This window comes from Carcharhinus amblyrhynchos, chromosome 9, assembly GCF_965287045.1.
Source record: "Carcharhinus amblyrhynchos chromosome 9, sCarAmb.v2.hapA, whole genome shotgun sequence".
Taxonomy (NCBI): Eukaryota; Metazoa; Chordata; class Chondrichthyes; order Carcharhiniformes; family Carcharhinidae; genus Carcharhinus; species Carcharhinus amblyrhynchos.
This window is the reverse complement of record NC_137332.1, coordinates 84,691,348-84,703,686: the sequence shown is the minus strand read 5'-3', so window position 1 is coordinate 84,703,686 and position 12,339 is coordinate 84,691,348. Positions and strand designations below refer to the sequence as shown.

At 44.9% G+C, this 12,339-nt stretch overlaps 1 gene segment (V, D, J or C); it reads right to left on the bottom strand.

The window, feature by feature from the left end:
- Positions 1–1,030: 1,030 nt before the first annotated feature.
- Positions 1,031–8,357, bottom strand: LOC145348452 (Ig kappa chain V region Mem5-like). The segment is given in 4 exon segments: positions 1,031–1,359; positions 7,188–7,226; positions 7,813–8,118; positions 8,305–8,357. Coding segments are annotated over 4 exon segments (723 nt in total).
- Between the last annotated feature and the right edge of the window lie 3,982 nt (positions 8,358–12,339).

Genomic DNA, 12,339 nt, shown 5'->3' with positions numbered 1-12,339 from the left:
AAATGATTGATCATTGGATTTGAATCCAATCTTCTGCTGATGTGTCATTGATTATGATGTGGAGATGCCAGCGTTGGACTGGGGTAAACACAGTAAGAAGTCTCACACCATCCGGTTAAAGTCTAACAGGTTTATTTGGTAGCACAAGCCACTCGCTTTCGGAGCGCTGACCCTTCATCAGGTGAGTGGGAATTCTGTTCACAAACAGGGCGTTTAAAGACAAAATTGTAAATTGAGTTTGTGTCTTTAAATGCCCTGTTTGTGAACAGAATTCCCACTCACCTGATGAAGGGTCAGCGCTCCGAAAGCGAGTGGCTTGTGCTACCAAATAAACCTGTTGGACTTTAACCTGGTGTTGTGAGACTTCTTACTGTGTCATTGATTGACAGGCCAAGCAACCAATCAGGACAATCACTTGGTGAAATGCAGCCAATCAGCTGATGGGGAGGTGGGACATTTCCAAAGCACTCACCAGACATATACTGAATATTCTTAATGTTTATTACCTTTTACACATTGACATTGACAGAAAAAAGACTTGAATAAACAGCCCAGCCAGAGGAAGCTGGAGAAATTCACAGGGAGAATGGAGGTTTATTAAAACACTTGTGGGGATTTTCTCAATAACATGAGAATCCTGTCCCTTTAAACAGTGACTAAAGCTTCAATTGTAACTGCAGGGTGAGCAGGAAGGAGGTCTGGTTTACTGAAGCAGATACTTCAGAGGGTCACATTATTTCTGTACAGCTGACAGTCTTCAGCATCTTCGAGAGGTTTTACTTGTTATCACAAATCCACACTGTCCCCATCAAACACTCCCAGTTAAAGAAAAGCATGGGGTTAATACAGAGTAAAGCTCCCTCTACAATATCCCAACAATATTCTTTAACCCCTGACCCTCAGAAGTGTCTCAGACTCAGTCCCAGGAAGGAAGAGAGTTGTAATTCAATGCTGACTGTGACCTTTGCCCTCCCAGCTCACCCCTGTTCTATTCCAAGTTGTGTCTCCTCTGTGGACTGTCTCTAACACTCTAGGCACATTCTGAACTCCTGACACTCTTGCTGAGGGGAGAGGAGAGGCTCACGTGGGTGAGGGCACAGGAGAAGCGAGCGTTGGACTCCCAGTCGGAGCCAGAGAGGGTCAGCAGGCTGCTGACGCTGTAGGTGTTGTCCGAAGCTCGCAGGTAGTTGCTGGTCTGAACCCCGTTGGAAATGGCTGCACCATCTTTCTTCCACTTCACCTCCACCTCATCCGGATAGAAGTGATCGGCAAGGCACACCAGGGTGGCAGTGCCCTTGGTCTTGACCTCCTCTGGTGAGGGGGGCAGCAGGGTCAGCGTGGGTTGTGAATTCTCACGGGCTGAAAGAGAAGAGAAGGAATTTTAATCACTGCCATTTTCAGGCTTTCAACATCCCGAATACTAAATGGGATCAAATCAGTGTCAATATTTAAAACGTTGCAGAATTCTGAAAATCAATTCCGGGGGAACTTTTTTAACCAGTACGGAACAATCCCAACAAGAGAAGGGGCAGTTTTAGCAGTTTTAGAGAATGAAATTGGGCATGTGGAAGGTGTATCAGTGAGAGAGCATTTGGGTAATAATGATCATAATAGATTTAGAGTAGCTATGGAAAAGGGGAAAGATCGATCAAGAGTAAACATTTTAAATTGGGAAAAGGCCAATTTCACCAAACTGGAATTTGCTAAAATGAACCGGAAACAGCAATTTGAAGGTAAATCAGAGTCAGAGCAGTGGGAGGATATTCGAGCTGGAGACAGAGTTCAGGACATATCTGTTCATCAAGCAATAGCGTGGGACATTGCAAAGAGAATAACTAATGATTAAATAGGGCGAATTCGAGAGCAAAACGGTAACTTGTGTGTGGAGAGAGAAGACATATAGGTGGTTCTTAATGAATAATTTATATTAAATATCACAAGTGGGAGGGACAAAGTTGACATTGTAGTTCAGGAGGGGAGGGATTGTGAAATAATTAATGGGATAATGATAGTGAGCGAGGAGATATTAATGTGTTTATCATCTTTTAAAATGGAGAAATTCCCAGGCCCGGGTGAAATGTATCCCAGGATGCGAAGTGAAGCAAGGGAAGAAATAGCAGAGACTCTGACCATTTTCCAATCCTCTGTGGCTGCAGATGTGGTGTGGGTGGACTGGAGGATGGATAATGCTTTTTAAAATTAAAAGCTGATGGAATCCAAGGGAAAGTGGCACATTCAATTTCAAATTAGTTCAGTGTCTGAGTGTAAAGGTTTGATTTGTAGCTGGTTAAATCATTTTACAATGTTACTGAAACATTTGTAAAGAAGGTTACTACAAATTCAGCACTGAAATGGTTAATAGTGAGAGTATTTAAAGACACAGTGTCCCTTTAACAGAGTGTTAACCAGTCAGGAAGCTGGAACTATTGCTCAGTCTGTCTGGGGGAAACAGGTTGAGCATCAACAAACCTCAGATCACACACAGATCAGGAGAACTTTATCCCAGAACATTGGAGGAGACTTGGATCAACACACTTCACACAGGATTCCCATTGGCTGGTGTAGAAGCTTCTAGATTTCATTTCAGACCTTACTGCCCAGCACTGGGCTGAGGTCAAGGGTGAGGCTAGAATTAGTCTCAGTGTTCAGGGGTCAGACGGGGTCACTGCTCCTAATGACCCCATGAACTCTGGAGGGTGCGAGTGTGTGGAGAATGGGTGAGAGTCAGGATCAGGAATCTCCAACCTCAAAGACAGAATTACATTTCTATAGCACCTGTCAGCACCTCAGAATGTCCCAATGTGTTTTACAGCTCATTGTGCACAGCAGGATCCTGGGGAGTAGACGGAGAAAGAACAGATAAGCAGATTTGTAGTGATGTTGATTGAGGGATGAATATTGACCAATTCATCGGGGTGAACTCCCCTGCTCTTCCAATAGTACCATGGGATCTTTTACACCCCCTGAGAGGGCAGATATCAGATTGTCTCATCTGAAAGATGGGAGGCCTGTTGTTTAGAGGGGGGATGTGACAGGTGCTGGCCCTTTCCCCGTAAGGATTTTGGAAGTGGATGAGGAAAGTGGGAGGTGAACTAGAGAAACATCTTTGTTGCTGCTGAAACTCTTGCTATCTGCTCAGTCACAACTAATAAACACACAGACACATCAGACAAACATCAGTCTGTTTCTGTGGATTCTCTGCTGCTTTCAGTTCAATGAAGAGTGCAGGAGGACATGGCAGGAGCAACAACAGACAGACTGAAAAATGAGGTGTTAACCTGGTGAAGATACAACACAGAGACTGTGTGCCAAACAGCAGAAGCAGCAAGTGATAGACAGAGTTAAACCATCCCACAACCAATGGATCAGATCAAAGCTCTGCAGTCCTGTCACATCCAGCCGTGAATGGTGGTGGACAATTAAACAACTCACTGGAGGAGGAGGCACCACAAATATCCCCATCCTCAATGATGGGGGAACCCAGCACATCAGTACAAAAGATAAGGCTGAAGCATTTGCAGCAATCTTCAGCCAGAAGTTCCGAGTGGATGGTCCATCTCGACCTCCTCCGGAGGTCCTGAAGACTTGTGCTCCAGAACTTCCCGTGTCCCTAGCCAAGCTGTTCCAGTACATCTACAACACTGGCATCAACCCAACATTGTGATAAATTACCCGGTTATGAACTGTACACAAAAACAGGACAAATCCATCCGCACAATAACCACCCCATCAGTCTACTCTCGATCATCAGCAATGTGATCTGAACATATCCAAAGTGATACCAAGCAGCACTTACTCAGCAATAATCTGCTCACTGACCCTCAGTTTGTGTTTCTCCAGGATCACTCAGCTCCTGACCTCATTACAGCCTTGGTTCAAACATAGAGAAAAGAGCTGAACTCCAGAGGTGAGGTGAGAGAGACTGCCCTTAACATCAATGCAGCATTTGAGCAAATGTGGCATCAAGGAGCCCTCGCATAACTGGAGCCAATGGGAATTCGGGGAAAACTCTCCGCTGGTTGGAGTTATACCCGGCACAAAGGACGATGGTTGGGATTTAACTGTACAGTCTATATTAATGAGCTGGATGAAGGGAATGAGAGGATTGTCGCTAAACTTGCTGATGATAAAATGAAAAGTAGAAATGCAAGTTGTGAGGAGGATAGAGAGTCTGAAAAGGAATAGAGATAGGTTCAGTGAGTGGGAAAACATTGACAGATGGAGGATAATGTGGGAAAATGTGAGGTTGTCCACTTTGGCAGGAGGATAGAGCAGAATACTGGTTAACTGGAGAGATTGTATCGAGTGATCTGGGTGCCTTTGCATCCAGGAACAGAAAAAAATTAGGAAGACGAATGGAATGTTGCTCTTCATTCCAATGAGGATGAGTATAAAAGGAGGGATGTTTTGCTACAGCACATTGGGAAAATCACACTTAGAATATTGTGGACACTTAGGGTCTCCTTACTTAAGGAAAGATATAGGAGAATTGGAAAGAGTTCAGAGATGGTTCACTAGGCTGATTCCACCGAGTAAGGGATTGTCTTATGAGGAAAGCTTGAGCAAGTTGGGCCGATACTCATTGGAGTAGAACTTATTCCACCACCTCAGCACCATCTTCACCAGGGCAATTAGGGATGGGTGATAAATGCTGGTCTGCATAGAATCACAGGAAATAGGAACAGGAATAGGCCATTTGGCCCTTTGAGCCTGTTCCACTCTTCATCATGATCATGGCTGATCATCCAATCAGTAGTCAGATCCTGCCTTCCCCAACAAATTCTTTCATCCGATTCACCCCAAGAGCTAAATCGAACTCCTTCTTGAAAACGTACAATATTTTGGCTTCAACTGCTTTCTGTGAGAGTGAATTCCACAGGTTTACCCCTCACTGGGTGAAGGAATTTCTCCTGACCTCAATCCTAAAAGGTTTACCCCATATTCTCAGACTATGATGCCTCAAACCGGACACTCCCAGCATTGGGAACATGCTTCCTGGATCGGCCTATCGAGTCTGCATCAACTCTTTCCCCATAACCCCATGTATTTACCTCACTATTCCCCCTAACCTGTTGGAATTTTATAAATCTCCATGAGTTGTTTCCTCATTCCTCTGAACTCCAATGAATATAAGTCTTAACCAACTCAATCTCTCCTCATACATCTGTCCCGTTATAACAGGAATCAGTCTGGGATACCTTCTCTGCACTCCCTCTAGAACAAAAATATCCTTCCTGAGATAGGGAGACCAAAACTGTGCACAATATACCCAGTGCTGCCTCACCAAAGCCCTGAATAACTGCAGCAGGTCAGAATTATGAAGACATAGAGCAGATACGAAGGAACTTTTCTCCTTTTAGCAGTAGATTCAAAAACCAGGGAGCACAGATTTAATTTCAGAAACAGAAGATTTTGAGGGATTGGAGGAAAAACCTTTTCACCCAGAGGGTGTTGGGAATCTGGAACTCACTCCCTGAAAGGGTGGTGGAGGCAGGAACCCTCACACCATTTAAGAAGTATTTAGATGAGCATTTGAAATTCCAAAGCACACAAGGCTACGGATCAAGTGTTGGAAAATGGGTTTAGAATCGTTAGGAGTTTGATGGCCAGCAGAGACAGGATGGGCTGAAGGGCCTCTTTCTGTGCTGTAAATGTCTATGACACGCTGACTGAACCAAGATGGCCGAGAATGTAAAGTGACCAACTTCTGGAAAATTCCGATGTGGATTATATTTGCTGACCAGACCCGAGAGAAGATGGAATATCACACCTGAAAGGTGTCAGGGACTTCTTCAAACAGAAAATAGAAACTTTAATCTCCTGTGGTTATGGAGACAATGGAGACTGATTGTCACATCTCAGCAGAATCCAAAACCCATCTCCTGTTGAGTTATATCCCAGAATGTGGAAATGGTCTGAGTTCAAAGTAAACTGACTCTGGGTGAAAGACATGTTTGTTTGTTACATTTCAGGAAACAACAGGGAAATGGGTTAAAATTCCAACTGTATCCCTGAGCTGTGTGTACTGGTGCTGGGGTGACAGAATGTGAGTTGAGACATTTTTTGGGGTGCTCCAGTTTCCTCCCCCATTCCAAAGGTCTGCAGGTTAGATGGATTGGCCATGCTAAATTACCCCGAGTGTGTTCTTTAGGTGGGTTAGCAATGGTAAATGCGCAGGGTTACAGGGAGCCTGGGTAAGAAGATCTTTTGGAGAATCGGGTGAAAAGATTTCCCTCACGTCTCTCAAAATCTGCTGCCTCTGTGATTAAGGGGAAGAGTTTCCTCATATCTACCCTATCTCTGTCCCTTGTAATTCTGTCAATGGACTGAATAGCCTCCTCCTGCACTGTAGGGATTCAATGGCTAATAAAAAACTACATGGACTGTGTAAGGTTTCCACGGGTGAAGGGATCCATTTTAAATGAACCCTGAAGTGACCAATCGGGGGCGGGATTCCAGCTGATTACTCCTCACCCAGAGGAAAACAAAATTGGGATCCGGTTCAAGAAGTTAACAAATGAGGGAGCCTGTCTGAGGACTGGTCACAACATGTACACAGCAAGATCCCACACACAGCAATGAGAACAATCAGCATTTTCAGTAATGTTGGATCTGGGATAAATGTCGGAAGGAACTCATTCCAAAGAGAAAGTAACAGAGAGTCTCCCCAAAAGCCTGGAACACTGAAGCCACTGGATTGTGAGCCCTGCTGTGGCTGTTTGTCATCAGAACTTCAGCAAGAGATAAGCAGGGAGTGGAGAGAGCAGAGTGAAAGCTGGGGCAGGTGGCACCTCGGTGTCTGACTGTGCTGCTGCTGTGATCAGTTATATCAGAGAGTGAGACAGAGAGTTCAACTTCACATCAAACTCTGCCTGTGTGTGTCACACTGAGACTGACAGGAGTCTAGAGAGTGATTTCAGTCCATGCTGCAGGAATGTGAACACAGTCTGCAAACGTCCAGATCTCCTCCACACGGTGGGTAAAAGCTGCTTACTTATATCTTGCTGCTTAAAGGGGGAAATGGAAGGAAAGAAATACAGCTGGACTCCCTGTTCTACACAGTGTTCTTCAATCTACCATTTCATTGACTGCAGCTTCCTCACTAACACCTTCAACTCTTCAGTATTTGTGTTTGAGAAAGTTTCAGCATTGAAAGGGTTAATAACGGAGGATTGGGCTTTACTTACTCAGTCTGAGTTTGGTTCCTTTACCGAACTTAAAGCACACTGACAGCTTCCAGTGGAGGAGCTGTACAAAAACCTGTCTCTGACTCACTCACTCTCTCACTCATCTTTTTCTCTCACTCTTTCTCTCTCACTCTTTCTCTCTCACTCTTTCTCTCTCTGTTTCTCTCAATATCTCTGTGTTTTGTTGGGAGAGTTGAGAATTCTAATTTGAGATGATAAATCTTTCAGCTGCTCTTCATATGTGGACATGGAGAGTAAGAGGGAAACTCGAGGCCTTCAGCGAGCAGTGGACACCACAGGGACTGGAGTGTGTAGTGGACAGTGCAAATAATTTGTTCAGTTTCCTTTCTTGTGTTCATTAAATATTATATAAAACTGTGGGATGTGTCAGTACAGGAGGTGGGACTGTGTGTCCATTATTATATATTATATAAAACTGTGGGATGTGTCAGTACAGGAGGTGGTGCTGTGTGTCCATTATTATATATTATATAAAACTGTGGGATGTGTCAGTACAGGAGGTGGTGCTGTGTGTCCATTATTATATATTATATAAAACTGTGGGATGTGTCAGTACAGGAGGTGGTGCTGTGTGTATTGGGGTTTTTGTAAGGCTCTGTATCACTGTGTTGAGAGTAGCTGCTATCAGCTTGCTGACAGTAATAATCAGCGACATCCTCATTCTGAACATTGCTGATTGTCAGGGTGAATCTTGTCCCAGATCCACTGCCGGTGAATCGGTCGGATACTCCTGTGAATCGAGATGTTGCATAGTAGATCAGCAGAGCCGGTTTCTGTCCTTCTCGCTGTTGGTACCAACTCATGTAATCGCTAACAGATTGACTGGTCGTACAGGTGATGGTGGCGGTCTGGCCCAGGCTCATTGACAGCACCGGGGGAGTCTGGGTCACGCTGATGTCTCCATTGATACCTGAGGGGTAATAGAGAAACAGAGTGAAGTAAGAACTGTCACAGAAAGAGGCTGTACAATGAGATATCGTTGGAGACACTGACTGTTCCTCTCCTTTCAGCATTTTCCCTTCAATCACAAGTCAGGAGAATTGGATTGAAATGGAGAGCAGGGAAATATTCAAGGTGGAAGGAGAGAGATTTGTACCTGCGATGCAGAATGCCAGAGGCCAGAGCAGCTGGATGGCTGAAATCATGGTGTGTGCTCCTCTCCCTGTGCCTGGTTACTGATAAACTCTCCCTTCACTGGGCTCTGCTTTATAAAGCTGCAGCCTGTGAGAGTCTCACTGCCTGTTCCTCAGTTTGTAAATGGTCTGACCCAGAGAAACCACGTCAGCACCTTTCACTTCCTCTTCTTCTCTCTCCCTCCCTCAATCTCTGTCCCTCAGACTCTGTCCCTCACTCTCTTGATATCTATATATAGGGTCGAGATAGAGAGATTCTTCCCGCTTAGAAAGGATAGCAGGACTAAAGGGCACAGCCTCAAGATAAGCGGTGGGCAGTTTAGAACGGAGTTGAGGAGGAACTTCTTCACTCAAAGGGTGGTGAATCTCTGGAATTCTCCACCCGTTGAAGTGGTGGAGGCTGCCTCGCTAAATATATTTAAGTTATGGGTAGATAGGTTTCTGATAGACAGGGGAATTAAGGGTTATGGGGAGAAAGCAGGAAAGTGGAACTGATCCACTTCAGATCAGCCATGATCTTATTGAATGGCGGGGCAGGCTCGAAGGGATGGCTGGCCTTACTCCTGCTCCTATTTCTTATGTTCTTATATCTCTCCCTCAGTTGCTGTTTGTCTCTCTCTCTCTCTCAATATTTATCCCTCAGTCTCTCTTTCAGCTTGTCTTTCTCACTTGATATCGAACATAGAACATAGAACTCTACATCACAAACAGGCCCTTCGGCCCACGAGTTGCGCCGATCACATCAACACCTACCAATCTATAGACCTATCTATAACCCCCAATCCCATTAAACCCCATATACTCATCCAGAAGTCTTTTAAAAGACCCCAGCGAGTTCGCCTCCACCACCACTGACGGCAGCCGATTCCATTCACTCACCGCCCTCTGAGTGAAAAACTTACCCCTAACATCACTTCCGTACTTTCCTCCCCGCACTTTAAATCTGTGTCCTCTCGTAGCGACCATTTCAACCCAGGGAAATAGCCTCTGAGAATCCACCCTATCTGTTCCTCTCAACATTTTATAAACTTCTATCAGGTCGCCTCTCAACCTTCGTCTCTCCAGGGAAAAGAGACCCAGCTCCCTCAACCTAACTTCATAAGGCATGCCTCCCAATCCAGGCAACATCCTTGTAAATCTCCTCTGTACCCTTTCAATAGCTTCTACGTCCTTCCGATAGTGAGGCGACCAGAACTGCGCACAGTACTCCAAGTGAGGCCTGACAAGGGTCTTATAAAGTTGCAGCATTACCTCCCGATTCCTAAACTCAATCCCTCGATTAATGAAGGCCAATACACCATATGCCTTCTTGACCACATCCTGCCCGTCAGTCTCTGCCTCCATCACTCTATTGATATCTCTCCCTGAATTGCTGTCTCTTTCAATCTCTCAGTAACTGTGCATTAGTCTCTGTTTCTATCCACCACACTGTTGCTGTCTCCCTTTCTTGTCCTTCCCGTCTCACACTCTTTGTTTATCCTCTCATTGAGTGTTTCTTTCTCTCTTCTCATTCTCCCTCCCTCTATTCCTCTTAGTTTCTTCCTCACTTTATCTCACAAAGTCATAGAGTCATAGGGGTTTACAGCAAAGAAACAGGCCCTTCAGCCCAACTTGTCTATGCCACCAGTTTTTTTAAACCCCTAACCCCAATTGCCCACATTTGGCCCATATCCGTCGATACCCATCTTAGCCATGTAACTGTCCAAATGCTTTTTAAAAGACAAAATTGTACCCGCCTCTATTACTACCTCTGGCAGCTTGTTCCAGACACTCACCACCTTCTGTGTGAAAAGATTGCCCATTTGGACACTTCCGTATCTCTCCCCTCTCTCCATAAACCTACGCTGTCTAGTTTTAGACTCCCCTACTTTTGGGAAAAGATATTGAATATCTAGCTGATCTATGCCCCTCATTATTTGATAGACCTGTGTAAGATCACCCCTCAGCCTTCTACGCTCCAGAGAAAAAATTCCAGCCTCTCCTTATAACCTAAACCATCAAGTCCTGGTAGCATCCTAGATAACTCTTTTCTGCACTCGTTCTAGTTTAATATTATCCTTTCTATAACAGGGTGACCAGAGCTATGCCCAGGATTCCAAGTGTGGCCTTACCAATGTCTTGTACAACTTCAACAAAACCTCCCGTTTTCATTATCCAATGTTCTGACCAATGAAACCAAGCATGCAGAATGCCTTCTTCACCACTCTGTCCAACTGTGACTCCACTTTCAAGGAGCTATGAACATGTACCCCGAGATCTCTTTGTTCCGTAATCTCCCCAAAGCCCGACCAGTACCTGAGTAAGTCCTGCCCTGGTTCAATCTACCAAAATTTATCACCTCGCATTTATCTAAATTAAACTCCAGTTGTCATTTGTCAGTCCACTTGTCCAATTCAGGTTGCAGGTGGAGGTAACTTTCGTCATGGTCCACTATGCCACCAATCTTGGTGTCATCTGTAAACTTACTTACCATACCTCCTAAATTCTCATCCAAATCATTAATATAAATGACAAATAACAATGGACCCAGCATCGATCCCTGTGGCACATCGCTCATTCTCTTTGTTCCTCTGTATTCTCATCTCACTCTGCCCCAGAAGAGGCACCATCCTCCTGGTATCCACTCTGTCAGTCCCCTCACAATCTGATATGTTTCAATAAGATCACCTCTCATTCTTCTAAACTCCAATGGGTTCAGGCCCAACCTGTCCAACTTTTCTTCATGAGGGAAACCTTCACCCCAGGAATGTGTCGGGTGAATCTTCTCTGAACAGCTTCTAACAAAATGATATCCTTTTTCAAATAAGGAGACCTAAACTGTACACAGTATTCCAGATGTGGTTTCATTGAGACCCTGTACAGCTGCAGTAAAACTTCCCTATTTTTAGATTCCATTCTCCTTGTAATAAACACCAACATTCCAGTTGTCTTCCTAATCACTTGCTGGAGCTGCAGACTAACTTGTTGTGATTGATGTCCCAGGACAGCCAGATCCCTCTGTAGCACCGAGTTGTACAATCTCTCTCCATTTCAGTAGTTTACTGCTTTTGTATTCTTCCTGCCAAAGTGGACACCTTCACATTTACCCAGGTTGTACTGCAGATGTTTAGCCACTCACTTCCCTTGTCTCTATCTGTTTGCAGACTCTACCTCATCTTAATAAGTTACTTTTCCCACCTATCTTAGTGTCACTGGGACATTAGTTCCATTCATTCCCTTTATCCAAGTCATTGATATGGATTGTGAATAGCTGTGGCCCCAGCACTGATTGTTCCAGAACTACACTAATTACAGCTTCAAAACCTCAAAACAATCATTTATCCCCTCTCCCTTGTTTCTGTGAGCTAACCAATCCTCTATCAATGCTAATATGTTACCCACACACCATCTTCTTACCCACACATCATCATATCTTGTGTAGTAACATTTGATGTGGTAATTTATGAAATACCTTTTCAAATTCCCAGTACATAACAGCTACAAGTTCCTCTTTATCCATTTTGTGACCTCTGCAAAGGTGGACAATATAACAGAAAGAAACTGCTCCACATCGACCATGATGTCCATGTCCCCACTGGAGCCTCCAATAGGGACCAGTAAACATGGGCCTCCTTCCCACTGGAGCCTCCAATAGGGACCAGTAAACATGGGCCTCCTTCCCACTGGAGCCTCCAGTAGCTGAGCTTCAAACTCCACATTCTCTCCATCACATCCGCCTCTTATTTCCACAACATTATCCGTCTCTACACTACATCATTCCCTTAAGCACTCCTGTCCTCACTGACCTATCACCCCTGGCCTCACTGATCTATCACCCCTGACCTCACTGACTATCACCCCTGACCTCAGTGGTCTATCACCCCTGACCTCACTGACCTGTCACCCCTGACCTCACTGCCCTCCAATTCCCTCCATGGCCTCACTCCTCTCTACCCCTGTGTCCTGCTCCAGACTCACATTTCTCCCTCACCTTCCATCTGCTGACTCTGTTCCCCGGC